Source organism: Zalophus californianus, chromosome 16, assembly GCF_009762305.2.
Source record: "Zalophus californianus isolate mZalCal1 chromosome 16, mZalCal1.pri.v2, whole genome shotgun sequence".
Classification (NCBI taxonomy): Eukaryota; Metazoa; Chordata; class Mammalia; order Carnivora; family Otariidae; genus Zalophus; species Zalophus californianus.
The window spans coordinates 43,617,847-43,631,941 of NC_045610.1; the positions used below are offsets into that span (position 1 = coordinate 43,617,847).

The 14,095-nt window shown below is 55.9% G+C and overlaps 1 protein-coding gene and 1 long non-coding RNA gene across 6 annotated transcripts in view; one reads left to right on the plus strand and one right to left on the minus strand.

Annotated features, from left to right (window-relative positions):
• Positions 1–59: 59 nt before the first annotated feature.
• LOC113939268 lies at positions 60–8,661 on the plus strand. 2 transcript variants are annotated; one of them, XR_003525184.2, is made up of 4 exons: positions 4,870–5,196; positions 5,751–5,933; positions 6,517–6,638; positions 8,312–8,661. It is a non-coding gene; the product is annotated as an uncharacterized LOC113939268 (long non-coding RNA). The 2 variants fall into 2 exon arrangements; XR_003525183.2 differs by lacking the exons at positions 6,517–6,638; positions 8,312–8,661 and adding an exon at positions 60–193 and having other exon boundaries at positions 5,085–5,196; positions 5,751–6,422.
• The window catches only part of MAP3K14 (mitogen-activated protein kinase kinase kinase 14), a 42,884-nt gene continuing 29,323 nt past the window's right edge, over positions 535–14,095 (minus strand). For 3 of the 4 annotated variants that reach the window (XM_027625041.2, XM_027625040.2, XM_027625042.2), the window contains 10 exons: positions 9,633–9,762; positions 9,265–9,396; positions 8,680–8,784; positions 7,184–7,347; positions 6,544–6,694; positions 4,479–4,853; positions 4,278–4,384; positions 3,752–3,896; positions 2,806–2,906; positions 535–2,543 (listed from right to left, as the gene is read on the minus strand). In XM_027625041.2, the coding sequence (XP_027480842.1) occupies positions 2,379–2,543; positions 2,806–2,906; positions 3,752–3,896; positions 4,278–4,384; positions 4,479–4,853; positions 6,544–6,694; positions 7,184–7,347; positions 8,680–8,784; positions 9,265–9,396; positions 9,633–9,762 (1,575 nt within the window). In that variant the 3' untranslated portion in view covers positions 535–2,378. The remainder of the gene's footprint in view (positions 2,544–2,805; positions 2,907–3,751; positions 3,897–4,277; positions 4,385–4,478; positions 4,854–6,543; positions 6,695–7,183; positions 7,348–8,679; positions 8,785–9,264; positions 9,397–9,632; positions 9,763–14,095) is intronic. The other variant, XM_027625039.2, reaches the window with a different exon arrangement.

The following is a 14,095-nucleotide window of genomic DNA, read 5'->3' on the forward strand; positions in this document are numbered from 1 at the left end:
GCTGGAGATGCTGGGGGCGCCTGCGCCTGTGATGTCGCCGCCTCTGTGACATCCCTGCCCGGACCCCACGGACGGAGGCGGAAAAACGCTCAGGATTCCCGGCGCGTGGGCGGGGCGGCCGTTGGGGGGTGTCCTCCGAAGACTGCGCCACCCTGAGCACTCTTCCCCGCAGGCCCAGAGGGAGCCACCTCCGGTAAGCTTGGATGGCCTTTGCACCTGCCCCTTTCTGGGGTGCAGGACCCCTCTTGGAAGCTGCTGAACCTGCGTCCTGTACCCCAAAGTCTGCATGTGTGCCCATGCACACACACATAGCTACTTGAGCAAGGCTTCAGGGGGCCAGATGGGACAAGGCCCCCCGCCCCCTGTGTGTCAGTGGCATCCATTTTCAGGTGGGCCCCTGTCCTGGAAAGGCCCAGGAGCCCACTCCTGCAAAGTCATCTCTGCTCACTCAGTCCTGCTCCCAGTTCTGTTCCCCGGAAGCCAGGCCTCAGGGACAGGAGAGGGTAGGGCAGTCTTTGTTTGGGGCTCCTGGTGCGCCCTCACCTCTCCACGTCAGGCCACTGCCTGGGGTGTGTTGACCTCTCCTCCTCAGCCCGCAGTGTTTGGCCAGGGACTTCGCTATGGCCACTGGATGGGGCATCTTGCCTAACTGGTCTGAATGGATAGGCCAAAAGTAGGACTGGAAGCGCCCACTGGGGGGGGGTGGTGGGAAAAGTGACCTCACTCAAGGGGTGGAAACATTCCTCGTCCAAAATCAATGGCAGCTGTGAGAAAACCCCAAGAAGGCAAAGGGAGGCAGCTGTTAGGATCTGAGGTTCTGTAAGCAGGCAGGCAAGAGTGGGGACAGCCATGGCCTAACACATTTGTCATCACCCCACACTTTATTGCTTACAAAGAGTACCACCCGAACTCTGCAGTACAAGGCTGCAGCTCTTCACGTGCTGGGGCCCGGGGGGGGGGGGTCTCTCCCTGCGGAGCAGAATGGCTCGATGTGGATAGCTGGACAGAGGCCACCTTGGCAAGACACCGGGATGAGCTTCTCCCGAGGAGGACTCTCAGGGGGACACCCCTCACCTCCAGGAGAGGAGGCTAGCAGGCCCCCACACAAGGATTCACAGTTGATTAATGCTACATGGGCCCTGATCAGCCCCCCCATTGAAGAAGAAGGGGCAATGGGGTATGGTTGGGGGGGGGCTCATCTTAAAGAAATGCGGAGGTTTGAGGGGTCATGCGCGTGGAGACAGGTCAAGACTTGAATGCCTTCACACCCCATCTCCTGGCCTGCTTATGCGCATGCAGAGCCACTGACCTGCCCTCCTGGAGGGCAGCCATGAAAGTGCTTTGAGGTCATCAGAGTGCAAAGTGCGGTTGGCAGTGCCCCCTGAGGCGAGGGGCTGGGCAGGGCCCGTGTGAGTGTGAGGCCTGGGCTGTGTCTCAGGAAGCTGGTGCGCCTGATGTCTAAAGCCGTGGCCGGGGGAGACAGGAGCGCCGGCACCCGCTGCTTTTTTGCACACGGATCACAGCCCATCCGCAAACTGCTCGGGTTGGGCCAGCTCCCGCCACCCTTCCCTTCCACAGACGAGAGGGCTGATGGCCAGTGAGTCATGGGCCGTTCTGGGTCTGCAGCCGCGGCTCGGGGCCTGCTGCTCTGGGGAAGACTGGTGGCCAGCAGCAAAGGGACACGTGCTTGGGGACTGAGAACCATTTCACTTAGACACCTGTGGTCCTTGGCGGAAGCTGAGTCCAGCTCCGGACCCGTTTTGCTATGCCCTGACGGTGTGCCCTGGTCTCCCAGGGAGACTTCCCACCGTCAGGCTTGGCTCCCTCCCTGACTCTGTCAGGAAAGTTCCTAGATTGAAAAGGGGCTTCAGTGGCCACGCAAGGGGGTCAGAGGGCGCCCCGCACCCGAGGGTGGGTACAGCTGCTGCCCTGCTCCTGTACTGGACCTGGGTGTGGGTCCTCAGACACTCGACACCCTTCCACCTGCTCAGAGGCCGAGGGACTCGCCCACCCCTCCCTGACCCAGGCCAGAAGCTACGCTCCCGCCGGCCAGCAAGGGGCCACTGATGCAAACAGGTCAGGCCAGCTCACGGGGACCAGGGCAGAGAAGACCCTTTTCGTTCGTTCCCCATTGACGGGAAGAGGCCTCCTGCCTTCCTCCTCCTCCTCCTCCTCATGTGGGCACAGGGTGCTCTCCCGGCGGGGTCAGGCGGGACATGGGACGTCCTGGGAGGCATTCTGCCTGCCCCTAGTCGCATCGCTGAGCCAGGGGGTGGCAGACCCCTGGGAGCAGGCTGAGCCTGGGTGCCAGGGGCGGCACCGAGCACCAAGAAGGCAGGCCGCCTCTGGCAGAGTGGAGTCAGTGGTGGAAGGCTGGCTCAGGGCCTGTTCTCCAGCTGGCCATGCTTGACCCTCCAGCTCCAGGCAAAGCTGCCGTCAGGGGCCAGGGTGCACTGCAGGTCGATGCCCGAGTCCGGCACCTCCATGTCATAGCGCACGGGCTGCCCATCCTTGGTCACCAAGCTGAAGGCTGCGGCCGGGATCTGGGGGCAGAGCAAACCAGCGGGCCTGAGACTGTGGCACGGGGCTCAGAGGCTGCTGAGAAGTGCCAAGCTGAGGTCTCCCCCCAGCCAAGCAGGCAGTCCTGAAGGCCTACTCTTGCCTTGAGTCCTGCAGGACTCGGAGAGTCTCACCTGGCCCAACGGTCGGTCCTGAGGAAGGAAAAGCCTTCCTCCTGGAGGGCTGGGCCAGGTACACTGGTTTCCGGGACTCTGCCTCTAAGTAAGTGCATACCTGCCCCCTTACCTGGCTGCTGATGCCAGTTGCGATGTCCCCCACCTTGACTCGGTGAAACTCCCGGATGTGCAGGTGTTCGCCATTGAGAGACTGTATCTGGATTTTCACACCTAGAAGGCAGGCGGGAACTGTCAGTGGAGTGGCCGCTGGGTCCCTAAGGAGCCCCATGCAGAGGGACGCGGGACAGCCGTGAGGATTCTGACATGACGCTTAGGCTGGAGTGGCCCTAATGGCAAACACCTGCTGGCTCTTCCTGGTAATTTTCGGTCAACCCCTAGAATTCAGCTTACACGACGCAAAGAGCTAAGGTTGGCTCTTTTGGGGAACTAGTATTCCAGTTTGCACACAAAGCAGAATGGAAGTGGAAACGGAGACTCTTAAATTAGCTTGTGGACAACTCAGGCTGTCATGTTCTCTGAGTTGGAGCAGCCCGTTGGCCAGGCCATGGGCGCTTGAGGCCACATGTCACACTGGCGCTGGGAAGAGCCAGGGAACAGTAAGCCGATGAAACCCTTGATCAAAATCACAATGCAACCTATACAGCCATGCTTGAAAACATCGCATCTTAGGACTTGAAATCCCAGAGGAGGATCCCAGCAAACTTGCTGCTGAGTTCTTATCTTGTTCCTCCTTTTCCCTGCCGGAGACATTATTTCTTGACTCCAGGCCAGGAGAGACTGCTCTGTGCCCCAAGTGAGCGGCCTCCTGGAACTCCATCAGAAGCCCATGAGGGGCAATGGTCCTTCATTGCCCCACCAGGGAAGGCTCTTGGGCAATCAGGGCCTCTGCTCTAAACCGACTTAATGGCCAGGTAGCTCCAGTCTGGGCACCAGGTGCCTCCCCCCGACCCCAGGCCCCCACCAGGGGAAGGGGGACCTAAACTGCCTCAGGCTCCCTAATCCCAGGCGGATCAAGTTCTGTGGGGACCGCTGAGCAGGCAAGTGCTGGGCTGTACCATTGAAATAGCTCGGCGTGTCGGTGGGCCGCCCCCGGGCCAGCACCATGTTCCAGCTGGAGCTGTGAGCCTCTGCCTGGCTGCCCCACGAATGCACGCCGGAACTCAGGGTGTCCCGTGAGCTCTGAGAGGCCTTTGACGGGTTCTGAAACGAGAGTGGGTGCGACTCAGGCCCCTGGGCTCAGGGGACCATCTCTGGCCTTGGCTGGATTTGGGGCACAGGGCCCTCCCCTGGGGTGAGGCACTGCTCCTGTCCTGGGCTGGAGTGTGGCTCTCCTGGGCACTTTTGGGGCTAAGCAGGGGGCTGAGGTGAGGAGTATTTCTAGGGGGATCCAAGCCCACATCTTCTTCCCACTATCCCTAGTAGTCAAACCCTTCCCCAATTCCCAGGTGTGCTGAAGACAGATGGCCTCCTCCTGAGAAGCTACCACCCCCTGCCCTGGTGGGGAGCCCTTCCGAAAGGAAGGGGTGACTCCCATCAGCCCGCCTTTACCACCACTTGCACTCAGCCCGCTCACCAGCTTACCTTCTCACTGTCGTCCGACAGAGAGAGGCTGTCGATGCTGAGGCATGAGAGAATCTGCTCCTGCTCCTCCAGTGAGAAGGGCTGGGACAGGCTGTTCAGAAACAGTTCTGCAGAGAAGAGGCAGAGGACGGCCGTGGAAGAGTGGGAGCGGCCGGGCCGCGTGCCCAGGGCCCCAGGAGCCCCGGCTGGGGCTGTCCGTACCTATTTCCAGCTGCTGCAGCTCCTGCTCAGGGACGGTTGCCTTCCGCTCGGCCGAGCCGGGATTCTTGGCAGGGGCCGCGTCCAGAGAGGACAGAGGCAATGGCTCCCATGGCCCACACTCCTCCTTGCCCCAGTTCAGGCTCGGAGACTTGTTCCGCTCTGGGGGCTCGGGGGGTAGTGGAGGTTGGAGCTGAGGGGCCCCGCCTGTTGTGTCCACAGCTGGCTGGGGCCCCGGGGCCCCAGGAGAGAGCTCCCTCGGCTGGACAGGCAGGGTCCGGTGAGAGTGGCCCTGGCTGGCCGGTGCCTGGGCTGGGTGTGGCGGCGGCTGTCTCGGCTCTTTGTACGCTCCCCTCCAGGGGCTCCGCAGACCGCCCACTACAAAACAGAGCACGCTCGGTGAGGGGGAGCAGGCCCCAGGCTCTGGGCCAGGCCACGTGGTCCTTCCTGAGCAGAGGGCTGGGAGCAAGCAGTGAGGGAGGACTCTTGTCCCACTAAGGGACCCAATTTAGGAGGGCGCCAGGTGGTCTTGGAGGAGGCCTCTTCCAGAAGATGGCCCTCTACAATGGGAACACGACGGTCTATCTGTTTATTCCATCTTCCTTCTAGGTAACAATCGCAAATTTAAAAATGACAGAAATGGCTCCAGTGAAGGATTCTGTCACTAGTAAAGAGAAGATTTAAAAACAGCCCTGAGGTCACAGCAACTTCGAGTTCCCAAGTAAACTGGCCTCCTTGACCTCCCCCTCCCGCCCCGCCATCTCTTACCCCCACCCCATCCCGCCGCCCCCCCCCCCCCTCCCCGGCCCACTCAGTGCTTCCCGAGGGCGCCATTGCTCTGGAGTGTGGGGTCAGTTCATCTGTGTTTGTGGGGGGGGCATGCAAGGTCTCTCTCCTGTTTTATTTATTCCCCTCTGACTCCCATAACCACTGCCTTTCCCCTGCCCACCTCCCGGTGACGTTCTAGTGTTTGATGTGGCACTTGGGGTTCATTCATATTTTTACAAAGTGTGTGCTGTTTTTTTTTTTTTTAAAGATTTTATTTATTTATTTGACAGAGAGAGCCACAGTGAGAGAGGGAACACAAGCAGAGGGAGTGGGAGAGGGAGAAGCAGGCTTCCCGCTGAGCAGGGAGCCCGATGCGGGGCTCAATCCCAGGACCCTGGGATCATGACCTGAGCCGAAGGCAGACGCTTAACGACTGAGCCACCCAGGCGCCCCTGTGCTGTTTTTATTTATCAGTATTTAATTTACAAATAAGGCATCGTTTTCTAGGCCTTGCTCTGTCCATTTACCCGGCACTATGGTTTGAAAATCCAGCTGGGCTGCTTTGTGAACACTGACTTGCTTTCACTGCCGTCTGGTGCTCCATGGGACACAGCCAGCGCCACCCCTGCCTTTGGCCCCTCCACTCTTCCGGGAAGAGACGCGCCACTGTACCCTACGCCCCTCCCACAGGTGTGCAGATGTCTGCGGGTGCTGCGAGGTGCCCTCCGGCAGAGCTAAGGGCCACTGCCCCACATCCTTCCACCACTTAGTGTTACTAACTTTCTACTTTTTCTCACTTAGTGGCCGGTAAGTGTTACCTGGCTTTATGTCACATTCGCTGATTACTAATGAGCTTGAGCCCCCCCTTTATTTACTTATTTATTTATTTTCGATTTTATTTATTTATTTGACAGAGAGACACAGTGAGATAGGAAACACAAGCAGGGGTAGGGTCAGAGGGAGAAGCAGGCTTCCCGCCGAGCAGGGAGCCGGATGTGGGGCTCGATCCCAGGACCCTGGGACCATGACCTGAGCCGAAGGCAGGCGCTTAATGACTGAGCCACCCCGGCGCCCCTTGAGCCCCCCTTTAATGTTGTAGTCCCTGTCCCCCATCGACTGAGCTTCGAGGCACAGTACAAAGCATCTCTCACACCACCGGTCTTCTAACAAGCCCACGGCGGGTTTCATCGCCATGCTCTAGATGGGGACACCAAGGCTCTGAGAGGTCGAGTACCTTGCCCTTGACCACTGCACCACGCTGTCGCCTCTCCAGCCCCTGCGGCCCGTGGGGGGCTCTTACCGTGCTGCAGAGCCAGGCTGACCTTTCCCCCCAGCTCCACCGCAGACGCACGGCGGCCGGGCTCTTTCCTCAGCCCCTCCTGGATGGCCTGGGCGGTGAGCGGGGCACAGGAGGGTGGGATCTCCCTCACAGGTGGAGGCTCGCTGGCGATCTGTGGGTCAGAAGGTGACACGTGTGGCCTGTCCCCCCTCATTCCCCAGCACCAACTTTCTGTTCTTGCTCTTCTCCCCACTTTCCCCTGCCCTGCCATGCTGGGGTCGGCCACAAAGACCGGAGAGGGATGGGACTTTTCCAAGGAAAGGGAAGAAAGGGGCCAGGCAGACACTGGGCAAGGTGGCAAGGTGCACCCAGGACCTCCAGGCTCAACCTGTCAGGAGGCAGGCGGAGGTGGCCCAGGGCACGAGTGGAAGAGAGCCCTGACCTGCCGTGAGCTCAGGGAGATCCCTCCCTTAGGATCTCCCCTGGGGCCTGTAGATTTGGTGGCGAGTATTTTAGTCATGATCCCACATTTATGATGAGGCCTCTTCCCGTTCCATCTGCCACCGAAGAGCAGCCAAAACGGGGGTCACTTCAAGCCTGCAGCCTGGGCCCCGAGGCCCTGCTGGCTCCCCTCCGAGCCATCCCAGGCGCTGTCACTGACCTTGAGGCAGAGTGGCCCCCTGAAGTACTGGGTCCAAGGGTGGCAGCCGTTGAGCATGTGGAGCATCATGCAACAGCTGCTCCAGATGTCCACCTTGGCATCACAGGGCTTGCCCATCACCACCTCTGGGGCCATGTGGGTCTCTGTGCCGGGGATGTAGTCCCCTGAGAAGGTGGCGTGAGACCGAAAAGCCAACTGTGAACTCTGACGGGCAAGAGCCTTGGCAATAACCCCCACCCCCAGCCCCCAGTCGATTCCTGAAATACCTGGAATTTGTCTCTGTTAAAGTACCTCGAATAGAGAGGAAGCTTCCAGATCAAACTTGCTGGGGACGAGCTAAATCAGGGGCTCTGCTGGGAACTAGTATAAAGAATGTATCACCCAAAATAGGGGCTCGGCCCTTTGGACCCAATCCTTAGAATACTTTTTAAAAATGGGGAGGGGCCTGAACATTGAAAAGTAGGTTGTAGGAGACTAATTAATGGTTTGATGTTTCTGAAATTTTGGTGAGTGAAGAAAAAAAAAAACCCACAAACTTCAATGCATAGAAGACTAGAAGGATCAATACCAGATGTGAAGATCCCCACCCCCTCTGCCCTGGTGACTTGTGTTTTTTTATTTCTGCTCAGTTCTACTTTCTCCAAAAGATTTTAGAAATTATTCTTGTAATAAGAAAAAAACCCAGTAGTTATTTTAAAGTGACGGGCAGGTGTCCGTCTTCAGTTTACATCTTCAGAATTACCAACACAGTCTTTAGTAACAGAATCACTTCTAAAAGACTGTTTTTCTTTTGGTCAAGAAGAAATAATTTAATGCTTAATGCTATAAATGAAAAAAGCAGGGCACAAAATTGGGTTATATCCGCCTTAACTGCGTACAGGGATAAAAAAAAAACACAAAGAAAAGATGATGTGGAAGGAATTACTTAAAACGTTCATGATTGTCTCTCTGGGCAAGAGGAGCGGGGAGGGTCCTTTTCCCTTCTAAACCACGTAACTCTGTAGTTGCCAAATATTTTACAATGGATGTGGATTATTTTAATAATAAAAAAACTGTTAAGTTAAAAACAAACATTTCTCCAGCTACAGAGCCTAGGCCCCTCGGTCAGCCCTCCCGTTGTGCTTCCAGAAACTGCTCAGAGGCCCGGGAGGGCTGAGGCCACAGGCTGGGAGCACAGCTATCCAGAAAAGGCCGCACAAGAGGGTTGGAGCCGTGGGAGCTCCGCGGCAGAAGACCTGGGACAAGGCAGCCAGCCTTTCTGTTCCCTCTTCTGTGTAGCAGGAATCTCAGAAACGTGAGCATCCGATCCTTGCTCCTATGTTTAAGCATAAGAGAAGCTTTCTAGAGTCGTTGAGGGGCTGAAATATAATGGTGGACAAAAAGTGCTCACGTCTCGGACTGCTGTTATGGAAAGCCCGGGAGAAGACATGGGGCTAATGCTGAGTCAAGGCTGGGGATGATCATTCTGGGGAGGGCGGTGGGGGGGCGGGGCTTACCCGTGACCAGTGACTTGCCCAGGCCATCGGGTTGAAGGCACACAGCATGGCCGAAGTCACAGAGGGCTGCACGGCTCCCATCGCTGGACAGGAGCACATTGTCAGCTGCCGGGCCACCCCAGAGAAGAAGAGGAACAGGTGAGTCACTTCAGGCCGCAGCCCCGTCTGGGCCTCCAGTGAGGCAGTTTCTGGCTGACCCTACGTGGGTTTCATTAGTCATGAGGAAGGCGAGAGCCTTATCGGTTCAGGCTAGAGGCAGGCAGCAGGCCGATCTTGGAGGTACAGTAGGGACAGAGTTTCCTCCTGGGACGCTGCCACTCAGCTCTGCTGTCCCCACCCTCCCCCAGTGGTCGTCGGTGTGTAGACGCTGTGTGGGCAGCACTGCCCACTGGCAACTATGGTGTCAAGCTGAGGGCTTGGGAAACACACCCCCCCCCTTCCCACCGGCACAGCCTAGTCAGCCTGACTCAGGCCCTGCCACGGGGGATGGCCAGGCAGGCCCAGAAGGATCTGGGAGGAAAGCAGGCAGGATGAGGTAAGGAAGGAGCCCACTGGGGACCAGGGCTGTTGGGGCGTGAGCCTCACCTTTGATATCTCCGTGCAGAATCCTTCGGGTGTGGAGGTATTCCAGTCCTTCCAGAGCCTGGCCTAGGTAGTAAAGGGCCCGGTCCTCTGGCAGACAGCCCTTCTGCTTTATGAGCTGGCCTAGCGAGCCACCTAGGAGACCAATGGCCAGTCTTTACATGGGGCATTTCCAGGCCTGCAAGGCAGGCCAAGGGCAAAGGCCTTCAGACAGTAGGTGGTTGGAAAGTAGGCCTTTCCTGCCAGTGTCACAGGGTCAAGAGGTTAAAATGGAATAACTGGGGATCAAGGTCAAGCTGGGAAAGACTCGGGCAAACCCCAAGTCTTGGCTCTGATCCGTGAAGGGGAAAGAGTGGCACCTGGCTCCTTACCTTCCAGCAGTTCCATGAAGATGTTGACCCAAGGACCCTCCTTCACAGCTCCATACAAAGGGACGATCCTGGGTGAGGTCAGTCCCGCACATGCCATCAACTCTTCTGCCCGAAACACTTCGATGCGCACCTGGCAGGGCCCACGTGAGTCAGGGTGAGGGCCCAGGCTGCTTCCCTGGCATCCTGGCAGGACCCTCGATGCTCCCTGCATGGAGACTGCTGATGCTCCCCATGTCCATTCTGAGGCCAGGCAGGGCCGTGATGGGCCTACTGGACCCTCAGAGACTAAACTGTGTACCCTGGGGGGGGGGGGTAGGTCACGTTCAACTTATCGTACTTGCTTAAAGTTCTGTACTGCCGATGTGTGTGGAAACACTTAGAATCACACAGAAACTACTACCCTTATCCAGGCCCCTGGCATGCTGCCCACCCTCAAATCTGCCAAACACAGAACTTTTTCTCCCCCCCGGGCCCAAATGGCTGGGCCACTTCTAGGACGTGGGACCTTTTGTTTATCAACATCCACATCTATTCCCCGGAGGCTGGGTTTCCATCTTATCTGCAGCCAGGGCCGATGCAGCCAAGATCCTGGCTCTGTCAGCACCCTTCTCAGCACTTTTCTCAACTCGGAATTATTTGTCTTTTCCCCTGAGGATGAAAATGTCCATGTAGACGGAGCAATGCTTGTTTATTCTGTTTGCGGCTGTTTCCCCAGGATCTGGGCCTAAGAGAGGCTTCTCAGGGGGAGTGGCTTAGCCAAGGCCCCTTCCCGAAGGGACCACACACTCCCTTGTGTGGGGACCAGCATAGCACGGTGGGAAGAAATAGGCCAGGGATACAAACATCCTAGACCAAGACTCTGGCTTGGCCATTTCCAAAGGTAGAGGACTTTCCCTAAGCTCTGTTTCCATATGCAAATAAACGGTGGTGACGGGACTTGGAGGGATGATAATCAGCACCAGGCCTGGCAACTTGTGGGTGCTTGGGAAATGTTAGGTGCCCACTTCCTCCAGCTCAAGCAAGAGCTGCTTATTAAACACTTAGAATTCCTAACAGAGACATGTCGTCCTTTCTGGCCGCAGCTGGTTCTCGTGTTAGCCTTGAGAGGTACCACCAGGGGGCGCCAGTGGCAACCAAACCAGCCTGGACGACATCAGTCAGGACCTGGCAGAGCTTTGCTCGGAGACACGCTGACTTGGCAGGAGCTCTGCCGATGTGGGGCTGTTGGGCTTTTGGACTTTTGCCTATCAGTGGAAAATGTCTTCTGGTTACAGAATATCTGGTTTGGTTAATCAACTCGCATAAGCTTTGACTCTGTCAGTGTTTCCAGCTCTGAACCTGGGCTGGAAGGAATTCGCCGACAGGACTTGGACTAGCCAATTTCTCTCTCTCTCTGGCTCCTGGGCTGAGCTGCAGCCGAAGCACTCTGGGATGCCCCAGAGGACTCAGCGGGGCGCTGCAGGTGTTGGCGTTGGAGGGAAGCAGTGATCTGTGGAACATCACGCAAACTACTAGCTCCAGAGAGTTCAGTTTCAGCATTAGCTCGCGCTCCAGTCTTTCCACAGATCTTTATGGAGCTAGGTTTCTGGAGGCGGCTGTGACAGAAGTATTTTAGGGGGGATAATGTGGAGCAGAAAAGGAAGGTGAGGGTGTCCAGTCGGATTTCAAAATTTGAGAATTGTGCAGTGCCCAACGAGGCATACATCCCATTAGTAATTATGGTTAAGAACAGAAGAAAAATTTTCTTTCCACTTATGCGCATTGTTATTCAAATGATCACCACGTTGTTAGGCTAAACACTATTGTGTGGCCTAATTTACTCAGTAAACGGAACATTTAGGTACTTGTTTTGGCCTGGGGTGCCATGAAAAATTACTGACTCTAAGGGCTGCGAAGAACACTTGAGAACCTCTGCTTTAACTATGAAGAAATCCCTAAAACAATGTTAAAAACCTTCTCACCCAGGGGTGCCAGGCTGGCCCAGTGGGTAGAGCGTGTGACTCTTAATCTCAGGGTTGTAAGTTCGAGCCCTACATTGGGTATAGAGATTACTTAAAAATGGAAATTTAAAAAAAAAATGTAAAAAAACATTCTCACCCAGACACACGGGGGTCAGAGGGGACGCTTCCAAACACAAGGTGCATTCAAAGTCTGTGCCAGCCCCAGGGAGAGCAAGCAGAAAGGGCAGTCCTGACGGAGCTGGGCGGGGAGAACGCACATGGCCTTCCTCCCCAGGGCAGCAGCTGGCCCACCACTCCTCCCTGGACTTCAGTGTCCTCAGCAGGGTCGTGGGATCGAGCCCCGAGCTCCGTGCTCAGTGGGAAGTCTGCTTGGGTTTCTCTCGCCCTCTCCTCCTGCCCACCCCCTCACACGTGCATGCGTGCGTGCGCACACTCTCTAAAATAAATTTAAAAAGCCCCCCAAACTGGTATTTACTGCTTGCTTAAAACACACCGGCACGGTTCTAAGTGCTTTGTAAGCGTTGGTATTTGCATCTTACAGGGGCCTGTGGGGCCGCACTCTCATTGTCCTCATCCAGCGGGCCAAGGAAGCTGAAGTCTGGGCAAGTAACTTACCCAAGGTCACTGGCAGTATCAGCTGGGATTTTGGTTGGGGAAGGCTGACTCGAGAGCTGCCAGCTACCCTGCTTCACTGAAGGCCTTTCCAGGAGTCTGAGCTTTTATATCCAGACCGTTTCCGCCCCCCCCCCATCCATTCAGGAGCGAGCATACCCCCGGGGGGAAGTGTGGTCAGCCGTCCCCTAACTGCCACATCCACAAGCCACCTCCCTCGGCTTAACTGCCGGCATGCTGACGCTGGGCGTTGGTTTTTCCTTCTTGAGACTCTCCCCTCTTGTTTAGTATCTGTATCCATTTTACTTCATCAAAAAAGGGATAGTCACAATTTTGTATATTCTTTTAAAGATCTCAGGGACATAAAATATGTGGAAGTAACTAACACAGTACTGGGCACATAGTAGTCCAATGAACAGAGGGCACCCCCTTATTTCCTCTTTACCATGGCCATATGCTCCCCTCAGTCCCACTTCTGCTTCCTCAACACATGGCCAGGCTGCCCTCACTCAGGTACCCGGCTAATGGCCGCTTCTACGTAAATGTCCACCCCCCCCTTACAACCTGAGCTCCTTTGGGGCAGGCGTGTGGATTCTGCAACTCTGTCTCCAGCCCCTGGCACAGTGTGCTTGGTAACAGCTGGCTGGAGTTGGCCAAGGCCACACCAACCCAGATCAGTGGCAGAGTCAAAAGGAGGCTCCCAGAACTCCATGCTCGAGCCAGATGTTCTTAAATAAATGGTTCTTAATCCTCTTTGGGCCACAGGGCCCTCTGAGAATCTGACACATGATACAGACTTCCCAACCAAAATGTGTGTGTACATACACACCACATACAACCACACCACAGAATAAGGTTTCAGGAGTTCGTGCAATCTATAAAATTCACCCACTGACTAGGATATGAACTTCTACATTGGCTGATAAAAAGCACTAGAGAGATGTATGTGTACCAATAAGGAAATGTGTCCATGATCTACTATTACATGAAAAAAACCGGGCACAGCTTCTAGAATACAATCTCAATAAAAGAAACTACATGTTTATGGGGCACCTGGGTGGTTCAGTCAGGCGTCTGCCTTCAGCTCAGGTCGTGATCCCAGGGTCCCGGGATCGAGCCCCGTGTTGGGCTCCCTGGGTCTGCTTCTCTCACTCTCACTGCCCCTCCCCCTGCTTGTGCTCTCTCTCAAATAAAATCTTTTAAAAAGAAACTACATGTTTATATATATATATATATATATATATATATATATATAAAAACAAGTCTAAAAAGTCAAAGGGCAGGTACTCTGAGAATGGACTGGGGAACAAGGAGACTTTTGTATTTTGGGGTATCCTCTGAATTCTTTTAATGAGCCTGTGTTTATTTGCAGTTAAAAGATCAAACAAAACCTTAAAAAACAAAACCCCCTACATTAAACCCTGGACTCAGGGCCGATCAGCATCTGACCCGAGGCCACTGATGTTCTAGAAGGAGGACCGAGGAAGTGCTGCTGTACCACGTGCTGGGTCCTCCTCAGGGAACAGGGGAGGGTGCTCAGACTTGCTCCGACCCCCTGTGCAGCCTGACCTGCGATCCCTGCTCCCTCCCCCAACCCTACCCTCTTAGCCAGGAACCGTTTTTCAGATCTTCCGGCTGAAAATCCTAAAGGGCGCCTGTGCCTGCGCGACTCCCCCTGACCGCCTTGTTGGCAGCTGTGTGGGCCGCCAACGAGCCATCCCACTTGAAGTCTTGGCGGGGGGCGGGGGGGGGGGGGGAGCGGCCAGCTCCAGCAGGCCTAGGCAGCAGCTCCGGCGCTTGGAAGCCCATTCGTCGTGGTTGGAGCTTTTCTGCCTGCCTTGGGGAGGTGAGAAATGGAGTTATCTGTCCTGTTCTACTATATCAGGGTTG